Source organism: Cherax quadricarinatus, chromosome 8 (assembly GCF_038502225.1).
Source record: "Cherax quadricarinatus isolate ZL_2023a chromosome 8, ASM3850222v1, whole genome shotgun sequence".
Taxonomy (NCBI): Eukaryota; Metazoa; Arthropoda; class Malacostraca; order Decapoda; family Parastacidae; genus Cherax; species Cherax quadricarinatus.
In genome coordinates this window covers 7,983,201-7,999,467 of record NC_091299.1, presented here as the reverse complement: position 1 = coordinate 7,999,467, position 16,267 = coordinate 7,983,201, and the positions used below count along the sequence as shown (strand labels likewise).

Genomic DNA, 16,267 nt, shown 5'->3' with positions numbered 1-16,267 from the left:
TACTTAAGACCAAGGTGTTTCCAGTAATTTAAATGCTGTATTGGTTCTATGAGGGCCATAAACAATCTCTGTATTTGTTCCATCTCTGATTTTTTCCCTGCCCTGAATGAGGCTGTCAATGCTGAGCAATATTCCAAACAAGGAAGCACTAGCGATTTGAAAAGTGCTACAATTGGCATTATTTTCCTTGTTCTGAAGGTTCTCAGAAGGATTTCTGGCTGTCGTGAACTTTGTTTTATTACGTGCTTTGAAAGAAAGGTCAGCTGGCACAGTTTTTTCCAGATCTTTAAAAATGTGTTCCTTTCATTCTATTTGACGATCCTCTTGAGTTTTGTATACACTGTTCCTTTTGAGTTATTTATTCCTTCCCTACCTAAGCAGCTGGAACTTATTACCACCGAACGTCATGTTGTTCTCCACTGCCCACTGGAAAACATTGCTTATATCTTCTTGTAGTTTTTCAGCATAATCTACCGAAGTGACTTTCAAGCTTATTTCAGTGTCATCTGCAAATGATGATACAAAACTATGATGGGTGTTTTTATCTATGTCTGCTACCTTGCTGATGCTGAATTTTGCTCTGTTTATTACTACTTTTTGTATTGTGTGTGTGTTAGGAATCTGAAAATCTATCTGCCTATTTGTAATGGTTGAAGAAGTACAGCAGGCCATCGATAAACACGCGTTCCTTTAACGTGTTTTCTCCATTATGCTACTGCATAATTGCGACATATTATCCACTAACACTGCAAAAATTTGACTAACATGGTGTTACTTTTGGGGGAAAAATTTGGAGTGCCACAAGCTGGACCATGTGATTTTTCCCCTCCCTCTAGTGGGCTCATGGGCAGCCTAACTGTAGGTCAGTCCACTGTCTTTGTGGGGGAGGCCTAGCTTCCTGCCCTGCCTCTCTCATCCCACCTCTCATTGGTCCCATACGACTGTCAGATCTGTGTCTGATTAAACTAGTAGATTCGTGCATACCAGTTAACCCTTTGACTGTCGCAACCCCCAATCCTGAGGTGTCTCCTGGTGTCGCAAAACTTAAAAAAAAAAAAATTATTTTTTTCTTATGAAATGATAATCTTTTCCCGATTGTAATGACACCAAAAAAACGAAATTTGATGGAAAACTGACGGAATTATGCTCTCGCGAAGTTAGCGACCTCGACGATATTTACAAATCGGCGATTTCGGAGCCCTATTTTCGGCTAATTCCATTGGTCGCCCAAACTCATAGCTATTTCTAAACTTCATTTTTTCTATCGATTGAGGCCCATTTACTGATTTCAACTACCTAATAATGTGGTCCAATTTGGCCAATTTCACGAAAACTAAAAAATATGACAATTTCAAAATAAGGTCCAGGAACAATGCAGACATTCCTGGCTCTAGTTTTCTTTGTTCATCAGTCACGTCTCCAGGCCCTTCTGATATTACTCTTGCTTTCTATTTTGAATTTTTATTCAAACAAAAAATATTAGACTTACTATTATGCAGACTACTGCAATGCTGTAATAACTGTATAAATAACATCAACCCATTCATGACTGCATATTAGAATGGCTAGTTGGACATTTATTGGACAATGGCATCATTTGTTTACTTTTGAACATTGGCAAAAATCAAACATTTCCCCTACTTTGAGCTCCATTTCTAGGTTCTTTTTATAATAAAATCAATCAAAATCACCTCTATTTCTGTAATATGTTTTCCATTCTATCAAATGAGACCAAGAAAACGAGAATACAACCATAAATACTATACGAAAATAGACCACAAAGTCGGCATTTTAATTAAAAAAAAACGGTCGGAGTTTTTTTTTTATCGTTATGCACTACGTGCTCCAGTTAATACATGGAGTGTTTTCATACCAATAAATTACTGACTTTATTTGGTTATCCTAGGTCATTTATATTATATATGATAATTGTACTTATGTGTACCTGTGCCTAAATAAACTTAATGGGTTCAAATGTGAGCTTGCTGGAGACAATGTTTATATACAAATTAAGAAGGCAGGCATGAACTGCACCTGTACATGTGAAGGACCTTTCCAGTGTTTATATACCCTTTGCTTATATTCCTTTGCATAATAGAGGTTAAAAGATGAAAGGAACCTGGATGTAATGTGTACTCAGTACAGTGGACCCCCGCCTTACGATATTAATATGTTCCTGAGAGCTCATCGTAAGCCGAAATTACCGTTAGCCGAATTAATTTTCCCCATAAGAAATAATGGAAATCATGTTAATCCGTACCTGACACCCCAAAGTATGAATTTTTTTTTTTTTTACCACATGAAATATTAATTTTAATACACACAAACTGAAGAAGACATGCACAATTACTATTCTACTAAGAATAGAATATATGACACTGATGTATGGTGATGACTGATGGGATGGGAGGAGGGGAGTGTGTAGAAGTTATTGTTGAGAAGGGGACTAGGACCAGCTTGAGTCACTGGACCTCTGTCGCACAACAAATCTGTCCATAGAGTTCTGTACCTCCTGTTCCTTTAAGACTTTCCTAAAATGGGTCATAACATTGTCATTGTACAGGTTGCCAACACGGCTTGCAGTAGCTGTGTCAGGGTGATTTTCTTCCGTAAAGGTTTGCAGTTCAACCCACTTTGCACACATATCCTTAATCTCTTTTTTCAATTCCATACTAATTCTCGCCCTTTTTACCAAAGGGATGGCACTAGAAGCTTTCTTGGGGTCCATGGTGACTTATTTTGCAGTTACAAGCACTAAAAATACTGGTATAATGTGAAATGTACCGAATGTATGCGGAGATGCAACCGCACTGGCTGGCTTGTAAACACTGGCACTGAGGCCACACGTGGGACGCGTCCTGGACGAATCACGTAAGGCGAGTTTTTTATTGTGAGGCGAGGCAAAATTTTTGCGTTCAAATGCTTCGTATGGCGGATTTAACTTAATGCAATGCATTCGTAAGGCGGGGGTCCACTGTACTTACTTCATACATAGCTGTGCATCAGTTTAGTTGGTACACTTGTATGTTGTTTGTTTTAGTACGTGCGTGACAGTTTGTTGTAGTCGTTGGGGTTAAGAGCTAACAGCCTGTGAACATCCCACCCACCCACCCTTCCTTATACTTACATTTTTATTACTGAAAATACAAGGGGAATGATAAATTTTTTTCAATGTGTCGGCCATCTCTCACCGAGGCAGGGTTTCCCAAAAAAGAAAAACACTTTGTCCATCATTCAACACTTTCACAATCACTGTCTTTGCAGAGGTGCTCAGATACAAGTTTAGATTTCACTCCAAACAGCCAATATCCTGAACCCCTCCTTTAAAGAGCAGGCATTGTACTTCCCACCTCCAGGACTCAAGTTCAGCTAACAGGTTTCCCTGAATCCTTTCACAAAATATTACCCTGCTCACACCCCAGCAGCTCATCAGGTCCCAAAAACCATTCGGCTATTCACTCCTATCTAACACGCTCACACATGCCTGCTGCATGGGCCAAGCCCCTTGCACACAAAACATTCTTTTTCCTCCCTCCATCCTTACCTAATTTTATTATACAGCCTCTCCTCACTTAGCAACATACATACATGTTTACAGATACCTCGGACTCTCTGACCAGTATTTATACCTAAATAATGTACAGTAGAGCTGATTTCCTCTATTCTGTTTATTTCAATATACAGTACACTACTGTATAAACATTTAAAAATATACCAGAAATGTTATAAATTGTGCAAAGGATGGAATGACATTAAAACAATATCAAAGATGGTTGACAAACCCACTACCATTACAGTATGCTCCTCAATTAGCAACAAATTCGTTTAACGACATGGTCTTAGGAATGGAACTCCATTGTAAAGTGAGGAGAGGCTGTATTCCTTTGCAATAAATTTATTAATATGTAATATATAGTTTATGCAGAGAATTCAATGTGGAAATTTGGAGGTGTGGAGTTACTAAAAGTATTAGTCAGAGGGCTGAAGAGGGGTTGTTGAGGTGGTATGGTCGTTTAGAAAGAAGGGAACAAAGTAGAATGACTTAGTGTATAAATCTGTAGGGGAAGGAAGGCAAGGATGGGGTTGTCCTCAGAAAGGTTGGTGGGAAGGGGTATAGGACATTTTGTGAGCGAGGGGCTTGGACTTCCAGCAAGCATGTGTGAGCATGTTATAGTGAATGGAGACAAATGGTTTTTGGGACCTGATGAGCTGTTGGAGTTTGAGCAGGGTAATATTTTGTGAAGGGATTCAGGGAAACCGGTCAGCCGGACTTGAGTCCTGGAAATGGGATATTGACAGCTTGGAGGGACTTCTAAACTGTCATATCTGAGTGCCTCTGCAAAGACAGTGATTATGTATGAGTGATAGTGAAAATACTGAATGATGGTGAAGGTATTTTTCCTTCTTTTTGGAGTTTTTTCTTTTTGGGTCACCCTGCCTCGGTGGGAAACAGCTGATGTGTTAAAAAAAAAAAGTATTTGCAAAAGCATTTTGGTAGTTAATTTCACAGCACTGAGAGGTACAACAGCCCTGGGGCCGTCACAACCCTCAATCAACAATAACAACACACTGATAAATGAGACACTTTAGCAACACTTGGGTATCTTTATTCTGGAAACGTTTCGCCACATGGTGGCTTCTTCACTTCAATGCAGAAAAAGGTGGAAACAGAGGAGTTTGATGTAATCAGTCCCTCAGCCTTGAGTCAATATTTTCAGTCCATCAATCTTGACAAAAGTGCAGCTTATTCGCAGAGATGGGGCTTATATACTGATGAGAGATAAGGTGGAGCAGTGGTAGGTGGAGTAACCAGTGAACAAAGGCACTAGTGGAAGTAGGTCATGTTTATAGATTAGTAAAGTTTTGAAGAAATTCCTCCCTCAACATCCTAAGATGTTGCTGTGTCTAACAAGATGTGAATAAATAATTTACAAAACTAACACGTTGATAAGTGACATGCTTTGGCAACAATTGGGTATCTTTGTTCTGGAAACGTTTAGCCACACAGTGGCTTCATCAGTCCAATGCAGAAAAAGGTGGAAACAGAGGAATTTGATTTAATCAATCCCTTAGCCTTGAGGAACTGAGTACCTGCAGAAGCCATCGTATGGCGAAACGTAAAGTAGATTATGTGCAGAAGTTACCATGTGGTGAAATTAGAAGTATTATTCAGAGGGCTGAAGAGGGGCTGTTGAGGTGGTTTGGCCATTTAAAGAGGATGGAGCAAAATAGGACAACTTGGAGGGTGTATAAATCTGTATTGGAGGGGAGGAGGGGTATAGGTCATCCTAGGAAAGGATGGAGGGAGGGGTAAAAGAGGTTTTGTGTGCAAGGGGCTTGAACATGCAGCAGGCATGTGTGAGCGTGTTAGATAGGGGTGAATGGAGACGAATGATTTTTAAGACCTGATGAGCTGTTGGAGTGTGAGCAGGGTAGTATTTTGTGAAGGGATTCAGGGAAACCAGCTAGCCAGACTCGAGTCCTGGAGGTGGGAAGTACAATGCCTGTGCTTTAACCCCTAAACAGTCCAAACGTACATATACATTCTCTCACGTAGTGCCCCAAACGTATATATACGTTTTCTTTGTCATTCATTCAACATTGCCACGATAAGCCTGAGTCACCTAGACATGAGAGAATGGGTGTGCGCAATCAATGTGCACCATATTAAAATAATTGAGCATGCCTGGGTACCATATGCTCTTTTTTCCTATTAAAAAAGAAGCTATTTTTTTTTCTCAAAAAATCTGGGGTGCTATGCGAGTGAACGTATATATGTTTGGACCGTTTAAGGGTTAAAAGCGGGGTTCAGGATATTGGCTGTTTGGGGTGACATCTAAACTGTTGTATTTAAGTACCTCAGCAAAGACAGTGACTATGTATGAATGATGGTGAAAGTGTTTCTTTCCTTTTTTGAGTCACCCTGCCTTGGTGGGAGATAGCTAATGTGTTGAAAAAAAAAATATGTAAGTGACAGCTGATAGCCTGTCATGTTTTTGCACACATACTGTGCAGAATTTCTGACTAGTACAACCACTGTCCTCGGAGCAAAAGCCTCAACCATCTACCTCAGCAAACAATGCACAACCTTCCACCTCAGCCCAGAAAGCCATAGCATCCCTCTCCACTCTGTTCAGAATCACTGACATATACTAACAACCACAATGTAAGGTAAGAAATATTATTTCTGTAACATTTGTAGCCTTAAGCAATGCATTAGACATAATACATCATGACAATGAACCACAACTACATTATCATTTTTATTTTTCTACAACTTGGCGACCTAAAAAAGTTTGTTTGCCATTTTTGGGGGTCCAAAGAACGTAACCCTATTTTACCCACAAGTTCTTCAGTTTGCTTTTATACGATTTCACCTTGCGCTAAGTTTTCAGAAATGTAATTACTGTATTAACCCTTTCAGGGTCCAAGGCCCAAATCTGTAGTCACGCACCAGTGTCCAAGAATTTAAAAAAAAAAATTTGTTATTTTTTCTTATGAAATCGTAGAGAATCTTTTTGTGAAGGTAATAAAACAAAAAGTACGAAATTTGGTGGAAAACTGACGAAATTATGCTCTCGCGAATTTTGATGTGTCAGCGATATTTACGAATCGGCGATTTTGCCGACTTTGACTCCCATTTTAGGCCAATTACATTATTCCAATCAACCAAATTCTTAGCTATTTCACTAGTATTACTTCTATTCTATCGATTGAGCACAAGAAATCGCCAAGTCAACTGTTTCAACTACAAAATAAAGTGATCGGAAATTGTTAATTTGCCCAATTTAACACAAAGTTCAAAATATTCCAATTTCAAAATAGGGTCCAGAATGAACAATGTAGGTATTCCTGGAACTAAACTAACATTTCCTCTGTTCATTAGTTATGTTTTGAGGCTTTACAAATAAATTCCATTTTGATTTTTTATTCACATAATAAATTTTTATTCACACCAAAAAATAGAAGATTTACTGTTATGCAATACTGTAATAATTGTATAAATATCATCACCATATTTGTGAATGTATATTAGACCCACCAACCGACGTGTATTAGATGTGTGAGGTCGTTTGTTTACTCTTGAATATCGGCAAAAATTTAACATTTCTGCTACTTTGAGCTCAGTTTCAAGCCATTTCCAGTGCTAAAACCAATCAAAATCATCTCTATTTCTGTAATATGTCTTCCATTCTATCAAATGAGACCAAGAAATCGCAAATACAACTATAAAAAACATACGAAAAAACACTGCAAAGTTGCTGTTTTAATCGAAAAATCATGATTTCATTTTTTTCTCTCATTATACACAGTGTGCTGCAGGATCTGTTTTATGTGGTGCACACATACCACATAGATGTATTCTCTCATATCTAGGCCCAAATGTACCACTCACAGTTTATCAGAGTGAGCTGAGCTCATGGCGTAGATCTACAGTTTGGACCCTGAACGTAAAGCCGTAGATCTACGGGACGGACCCTGAAAGGGTTAATGTACAGTCTACTGTACATCCAAAATTTTATAAAGCGCTAAAAAACTTGACAGCATGTGTCATAAATCTAAGAAAATGAAGTAACGTGTGAAATTTAGGTATCTCTTTACTAGATTTTCTCAATCTTCTTGCTGGGCCATAAGCCAATGTTCCCTAGTCCCAACCTCTCACTATTTTTGATAAGCGAGAGCAAGTTATGTCTGCTAGACTGCATTTTAACTGTCTTTCAAAATATATATAATTTATGAATATTAGTAACCAAGTATTGAACATCATATTTTTTTTTCAACTCAATGGTCATCTCTCGCCAAGGTAGGGTGACCCAAAGAAGAAAATACACCCACCAACATTCATTCAATTACTGTCTTTCCAGAAGTATGACACATCACAATCAGGTTACCCTATGATTGCAGCATCCCCACCCCTCCTTCAGAGTGCAAGCACTGTTTACACTGTAATTACACATTCCCATGGTTTCAACAGTAATTTATTTACTCTAGCTACACTTTTTTTTTATCACGTCGGCTGTTTCCCACCAAGGCAGGGTGACCCAAAAGAAAGAAAAATCCAAAAAGAAAGAAAAAAAACTTTCATTATCAGTCAACACTTTCACCATCACTCATACATAATCACTGTCTTTGCAGAGGTGCCCAGATATGACGGCTTAGTCACTCCAAACTGCTATAAATAATGAATACTGTGGTGACTGATAATAAAAACTGAATGAGTATTTCTTGAGGTAAAGTATGCATCTTTACAAAGGCTGACATGACACCAGCGGACTCCCCAAACACACTGCATATTATAGAGATTTCCACACCCACATCTTGTTAGATAAGGCAAGTTGTTTATTTAGGTACTGACATGATGGAAGATATATGGACAAGTCTTCTGCAAGCTGCAGCTCCTGTTATACTATCAATAAAGCAGAAGTAATTTCAGAGGTAGAGGCTTGATATTTCCATGGTGACTGGCTTCGGTTTGACCAAAACATGTATTGCAGCCAACTAATTACTCTCCTCCGCTATACACAACATTGTTTCCTTGTGCATATATCATGCAAGAAGGGCCCAGCTAATACTGCCTCCTACATTTTTGTACTATTTTTTCTCTATGCTTTAGCTTTATCAAGTGCATTTATCTTTGGTATATGTTTATTTGGAATAAGTGTAGTGAGTATCTTAGATGTTTGGTACAATTTGGGAAGAAAAGGTGACTTTTATTTTCAAGTTATTGACATTCAATGAGTGGCAGATGATAATCCTCAGTACAACCAACTAGGCTCAACAGGTCCATGTTAACTTTCCCCACACTTTTGACTTTCAAGTAACAATTAATAAAATGTAAAATAAACTAGTAATTTTAACCAACTAGAATATTTTGTTTGGCAAATTTGGAGGCATCTGAAGCTTAAACATTTTCCTCCATGTTCAATACCTCACATAAAGCTAATTTTCATAGGGTGCTGATTTTTCAGGACTATTCTGTGTTATGAGGGGGTTTGCCATACAGTATTATATTTTCCTAGTTATTCAGATTTTTTCTTTGTTCATTTTTGGATAAGACATACCAAAGTGAAGGATACAGCTTATACTCATAGCCCATGTCTGTTACAAAGACAACCTTAGTCCTATCCAGATACTACTATCAGAAATACAAATAAACGATGAGCTTATGAATTAATTACCTTGAGTCTGCCAAGTTTATTATAAGCAAACCATGAGTTCATCTGGTTTGGACAACATGACTTGTGGTCAGTGAAGCAGTCAGTGCACTCACATCCAACAACTGGGTCTGATGGTATTGTTACTCCCTCACCAGCCTGTTAAGACAAGGTGTTAACATTCATAAGTATTTTGCAAGTAACAAAATAAAATTAATGATAGTAACCATTTAACTTTTTGAGTTGCCCTTCCTGGGGAAATAGCCAGTGCCATAAAAAAAAAAAAAATCAAATAAGCCACAATAGAGTAGATGCCAAATGGTATGTATTATGTCGTATTGATATTCAGATCTCAAAATTATATGGCACATTAGTAACAACTCCTGCCTTAAATATATCTAATACTTTACATTAAAATTTATTATTGTACTAGTAAGAAACTAAGTTAAAATCAACTGAATATTAGATCTTACATATTGTGGAAAATTGCATTTAGCTGAATGTATCAGTATTTACATAACAGTAAATGAACAAAGATAATTATTATTTATCAGTTAGACAAGTAGGAATTTGGGACACCTAGGTCGCAAAAAATGTCCCCCTTCGATACCTACCACTGTCATATCCACAAGTTGCTCTGGGCCTATTATTAAATGAAATATACATACACCAGGAATGTTGGTAAATATACAAATTTGTGGACTGTATATTAAAAATAATAAATGGTTTTATATATACACAATTACATAACAGAAGGAAAATATATCTTAATATCACTCACCAATTTGACTGGAGATTAATGTGTATCATACTCAGAAAACCTCACTAACTAAATCTATGAAAATAATGCTGGCCAGAATTACACACAAATCTAGAGAGCTTATCTGAGGTTCCTGGAGAGGTCTTGTCCAGTCGCCTGATATCTCAAGTTATGCAGGAATGCATATCCACCAATTTTGCCTCCTATTTGAGAGGTGTCAGCACAATTTTAACCTTTAGAGCACGAAAAATTCTTCCCCATTCACCAACGTTTCTAATACAAATTCAAAACCAAGATGGCGAGTGTCTCTTCTTTTTTTCGATAACATACTTCTTTTAAAAATACAATATAGGGCATCTATTTACCTATAAATTACCGTATTTCCGGAAAATATATACAGTATTTTCCACACTGCGGCTGGGCGGAGTTCGTTGCTAAACGACTCAAATTACTCCTTCCTTTAGGAGACGATTCCAGCCGGTTCTGGCTTGAGTGGCTGTTCTCCTAGTAGGTCTTACTACGATTTCATCTTCTGGCATCACTTGGTCAGCGTTATCTTCCATATCACTAGTGTCACTTTCCCTCAGATTTTCATTTACGTTTGATTGAACACCTAATTCCAAGGGAATCAATTTATTAATTGTGCGTAAACTTTCCTGGCCACGACACAACACTTTGACATTCCTGACAACACCTTGTGCATCTGGGTACAATGTCAATACATGTACTTTGCCCAGAGGCCACAATGTTCGATGTTGTTCAGTGTCAATTAACACAATGTCACCTGGTTGAATGGTCTGTCGATTTACTGCCTCTGTCGCACCATAAAAGTGTTCACGTAGTTTAAGAAGCTTATCTGAGGTTCCTGGAGAGGTCTTGTCCAGTCGCCTGATATCTCAAGTTATGCAGGAATGCATATCCACCAATTTTGCCTCCTATTTGAGAGGTGTCAGCACAATTTTAACCTTTAGAGCACGAAAAATTCTTCCCCATTCACCAACACATTAGACCAATGATCAATTACTTTATTTAACATTTTAAATTTATTACACAACACTGCCACATCATTGTAATCTTCATCACTTTCTTCCGGATTATCTCTATAGACGGGCAGCTTCCAATTTCCTTCCACATATTAGGTGAGAAGGTGTTAATACATCTGCATCAGGTGTATCACTCATGTACGAGAGAGGCCTATTATTTATATGATTTTCTGCCTCCACTAACACTGCACGGAATTCTTCCAAATTAATTCTCTTCCGGTGTAGTACTTTGCGGAGACACCTCTTCACTGTGCCTATCAGACTTTCGTACAGCCCCCCCTGCCAAGGGGCTCTAGGAGTAATAAATTTCCAGGTACACCCTCGCTGGGTTAACAGAGATTGAACATCGTTACTATTATTTAATTCTATCAAGTGTTGAGCACCTGCTACAAAATTTGTGGCATTATCCGAAATCATCAACCTCGGACAGGATCTCCTAGCTGCAAATTTTCGAAACGGCTGTATAAACTGTTCTGCAGACAAGTCCTGTGCCACTTCTAAATGAACTGCCCTAGTAGCAGTACAGGTGAACAAACAAACATACACTTTCAGTGGAACACCATTTGACGTACCTGTCAAAGTTATTGGACCACTATAGTCTACACCTGTTACATCAAATGGTTTCACTAATTGTACACGCTCCTTTGGCAATGGTGGAGGACCTGGGTACATATAGGATCTGGCATCTACACGGCGACATATTACACAAGATTTAATCACCCTTTTTACACTTTGCCGTCCTTGTGGAATCCAGAAAGTTTCCCTAATACAATTTAAGGTATCTTGCACCCCACCATGCATTACATTTTTATGGGCATTTAGAACAATTAAATTTGTTAGATGATGAGTTTTGGGCAGTAAGATAGGGTGTTTAGCATAATCATCCAATTCAGCATTTTGTAATCTACCTCTGCACCTAATTACATTGTTCTCTAAATACAGCCCCAATTTCTCTATTATGGAACCTTTCACAATTTTACTTTCCATCATCAATTTAATCTCATTTCCATAGATTTCCTCCTGTACCCTCTTTATCCAATATTCAAGAGGATGTGAAAACTTATATGATATATTCATCTTGTTTAGAAATTTAAACACCAACTTAGTTACATTGATTAGTTTGGGTAAAGAATACCTATTTATATCAATGGCTAAGGGAGGACAAACTATTGGAGCGGTGGTCACAGTAATTTCAACAGGAACAATATACGCCTTTTGCACAGGCCAATTAGCTTTATTTACCAACCAGCTCGGTCCTTTAAACCATGATACAGCATTTACAAATTTAGCATAAGGTAAACCTCGAGACAAGAAATCAGCTGGATTCTCCTCACCAGGTATATGATTAAATGCTAACATATGCTGACCCAAACTATTATACTTCTCTTGCATCTGATTAATTTCAGCGACTCTGTTTTGTACGTACACAATTTTACAGTTTCCATTACGAATCCATTGTAAGGATACCTCATTATCAGACCAAACTACAGTGTCGCTAATATTTATCTCGTGCAACTTATTTCTTATATAATTAGCTAATTTGACACCTACATAAATGGCTGTTAATTCCAACTGAGGCAAGGTACGTGATTTAATTGGAGACACTTTAGCCTTAGACATAAGAGAAATAACACTATTACATTGAAGGTAAGCAACTGCTCCATATGCCAATTTTGAAGCATCACAAAAAATGAGTATAATTTTTCCGTCTGGATTGGCCACCTGGCGTGGGAACTCCAACATTGGAATTTTCTCATAATCACCAATTAATTCATCCCACCTGTTAATGAATTCCTCAGGTAGAATTTCATCCCAAGCACATTTAAGTTTCCATGCTTCCTGAATTAATAATTTCCCTCTTATAGTAAGGGGTGACACTAAACCTAGTGGATCAAAAACATTTGGAAACTTCAGCAAGCAAGACTCTCTTAGTTAATTTATTGGGCATACTGTAATTATTAGGTTTTAACATTAACAAATATCTCTTAGTATCTCAAGTTAATCCCAATACATTACTACATTTTGGCACTTCATCTCCAGGGTAATCTTTACTTATTTTGTCCTTTAATTTGGACGAATTACTATTCCATTCCCTCAAGAGGCATATTGGCACTTTGCATTATTTTATTAGCCTCTCCATAAGTCATTAACAGTTCCTCTTCAGTTGACGTTACACCCAGGAAATTGTCCACAAAATTGTTTGCTCATTACCTTACTCAATGGACTTTACATACGTTTAAGGTGTGCATTTATTGTCGCTTGAAGTAGGAACGGACTGGATGTAGCACCAAATAATACACTCCTAAAGCGAAAGGTTTTCAGAGGGCTAAGTGGGTCAATAGGATTCTCAGGCCATAAGAAGCAGCGAAGCGGGTACAATCCCAGTCAGACTCTTGTAAACCCACTCTTAGGAAAGCTTTACTTATGTCAGCTGTAAAGGCATAATGCTTCACTCTGAAATTTAACAAGATACCTCCCAATTTTTCCGTCAATGACGGACCTGTCATCAAACAGTCATTTAAACTAGGTACATTTTTGTTACTCCTGGCACTACAATTAAACACAATTCTCAGAGGAGTGGTCTTAGAATCCTTCTTCACTCCGTGATGTGGCAAATAGTGACCATAAATTTTGGCTTGCTCAGGAGGTACCTCTTCTATAAATTTAATTAATTAATTGTTCAGCAATTATATCATTATAGGTAGTTAACAATTCTGGTGTCTTACTCAGTTCGTGGAGCTGAGCCTTTAACTGCCCATATGCCATTCTGTAATTAGTGGGCAATTCTGGATGGTTCAGTCTCCACGGAAGTCATACCCAGTATTGTCCAGATTCAAATTTTACATCTTTCAGGTACTGCTTCTGAGTAAAAGAATCATCTGGACTTTCTTCATTTACATTTATTCCAGTGCTGTCTAATTCCCACAATTTATTAATTAATTGGATGGTTCAGTCTCCACGGAAGTCTGCCCATATGCCCAGTATTGTCCAGATTCAAATTTTACATCTTTCAGGTACTGCTTCTGAGTAAAAGAATCATCTGGACTTTCTTCATTTACATTTATTCCAGTGCTGTCTAATTCCCACAATTTATGCACTGGCTCAACACCATCCTCTATGGAAGAATTATACTGGGGTACGATTTCATGAGTAAGACACACAGTTATAGTATTTGTAGTTTCCTCTAGTCATGAATTATTATTACGAGGAATCCTACCATACATTACATGGCCTCCTGCAGTCTTCAAAAGGGTGACACCACATTTCTTTACCATACCCTTTACAAAGGAGGCATAATAGTCACTACCTATCAAAATATTTATTGGGCCTACAGAATCATCACTTACACCAGAAGGTGCTAAATTTACATTATGTGAAAGTCTTTCTGTAGCTTTACTAAGCCCTACTGTAGATATTTTATCTGGAAGTCTATCTACAATTACTGCATTAACATGTTTTTTCTCATTGCCCAGCCTGACACTTACATAAACAGTGTCATACAATTGAGCCCTTTTATCCGAGAGAAAACCAGATAATTTTAAAGTTGTGGGATCTCCCATCTGTACTTTCATACCATCAAGATATTTACGTTTTATGAAAGTACGCTGGGATCAATGGTCTAATAATGCAGTTACATTTTTTGATTTATGCCTTTTATCATAAATTTTTACCTGTAACACAGGTAAGGCTACTTCAGCAAAACCATCATTATTAACATTAACAGCAATTTTTACATTAGCTACTGTTGTGTCAGGATTGTCAACATTATCATTATTATCAACATTATCATATAGACCCTTACACATGACTATATGGCATCTTCCTTTGTGACATTGATAACAGAAGTTTAACCCTTGAACGGTCCAAACGTATATATACGTTCATTCGCGTAGCACCCCAAATTTTTTGAGGAAAAAAAGAAATCTTTTCTTTTAACCCCTTCAGGGTCCAAGGCCCAAATCTGAAGTGGTGCCCAAGTGTCCAAGAATTTTCAAAAAAAAAAAAAAAAGTTATTTTTTCTTATGAAATGGTAGAGAATCTTTTTGTGAAGGTAATAAAACAAAAAGTAAGAAATTTGATGGAAAATTGACGAAATTATGCTCTCGCGAATTTTGATGTGTCAGCGATATTTACGAATCTGCGATTTTGCCGACTTTGACTCCCAGTTTAGGCCAATTACATTATTCCAGTCAACCAAATTCTTAGCTATTTCACTAGTATTACTTCTATTCTATCGATTGAGCACAAGAAATCGCCAAGTCAACTGTTTCAACTACAAAATAAAGTGATCGGAAATTGTTAATTTGACCAATTTAACACAAAGTTCAAAATATTCCGATTTCAAAATGGGATCCAGAATAAACAATGTAGGTATTCCTGGAACTAAATTAACGTTTCCTCTGTTCATTAGTTACATTTTGAGGCTTTACAAATAAATTCCATTTTGATTTTTTATTCACATAATGAATTTTTATTCACACCAAAAAAATAGAAGATTTACTGTTATGCAATACTGTAATAAGTGTATAAATATCATCACCATATTTGTGAATGTATATCAGACCCACCAGCTGGTGTGTATTAGATGTGTGAGGTTGTTTGTTTACTCTTGAATATCGGCAAAAATTTAACATTTCCGCTACTTTGAGCTCAGTTTCAAGCCATTTCCAGTGCTAAAACCAATCAAAATCATCTCTATTTCTGTAATATGTCTTCCATTCTATCAAATGAGACTAAGAAATCGCAAATACAACTATAAAAAACATACGAAAAAACACTGCAAATTCGCTGTTTTAATTGAAAAATCATGATTTCAGTTTTTTTTCTCTCATTATACAGTGTGCTGCAGGATCTGTTTTATGTGGTGCACAATACCACATAGATGTATTCTCTCATATCTAGGCCCAAATGTACCACTCACAGTTTATCAGAGTGAGCTGAGCTCATGACGTAGATCTACGGTTTGGACCCTGAACGTAAAGCCGTAGATCTACGGGACGGACCCTGAAAGGGTTAAAAGGAAAAAAGAGCATATGGTACCCAGGCATCCCCAATTATTTCAATATGGAACACAGTGAGTGCACACACCCATTCTCTCATGTCTAGGTGACTCAGGCTTATTGTGGCAATGTTGAATGATGACAAAGAAAACGTATATATACGTTTGGGGCGCTACGCGCGTGAACGTATATATACGTTTGGACCGTTTAATGGTTAATTTGGCATAACAATCCATTACATTGTGATTACCCAAACACCTGATACATCTGTCAAGTTCCTCCAATCTTTCAAATTTATCATTCCATGAA

At 37.5% G+C, this 16,267-nt stretch overlaps 1 protein-coding gene across 1 annotated transcript in view; it reads right to left on the bottom strand.

Annotated features, from left to right (window-relative positions):
- Su(var)3-9 (Suppressor of variegation 3-9) overlaps positions 1–16,267 on the bottom strand; it is a 206,754-nt gene that overhangs the window by 64,338 nt on the left and 126,149 nt on the right. Inside the window, exon 8 of the mRNA XM_070083085.1 lies at positions 9,180–9,314. Within this exon, the coding sequence (XP_069939186.1) occupies positions 9,180–9,314 (135 nt within the window). The remainder of the gene's footprint in view (positions 1–9,179; positions 9,315–16,267) is intronic.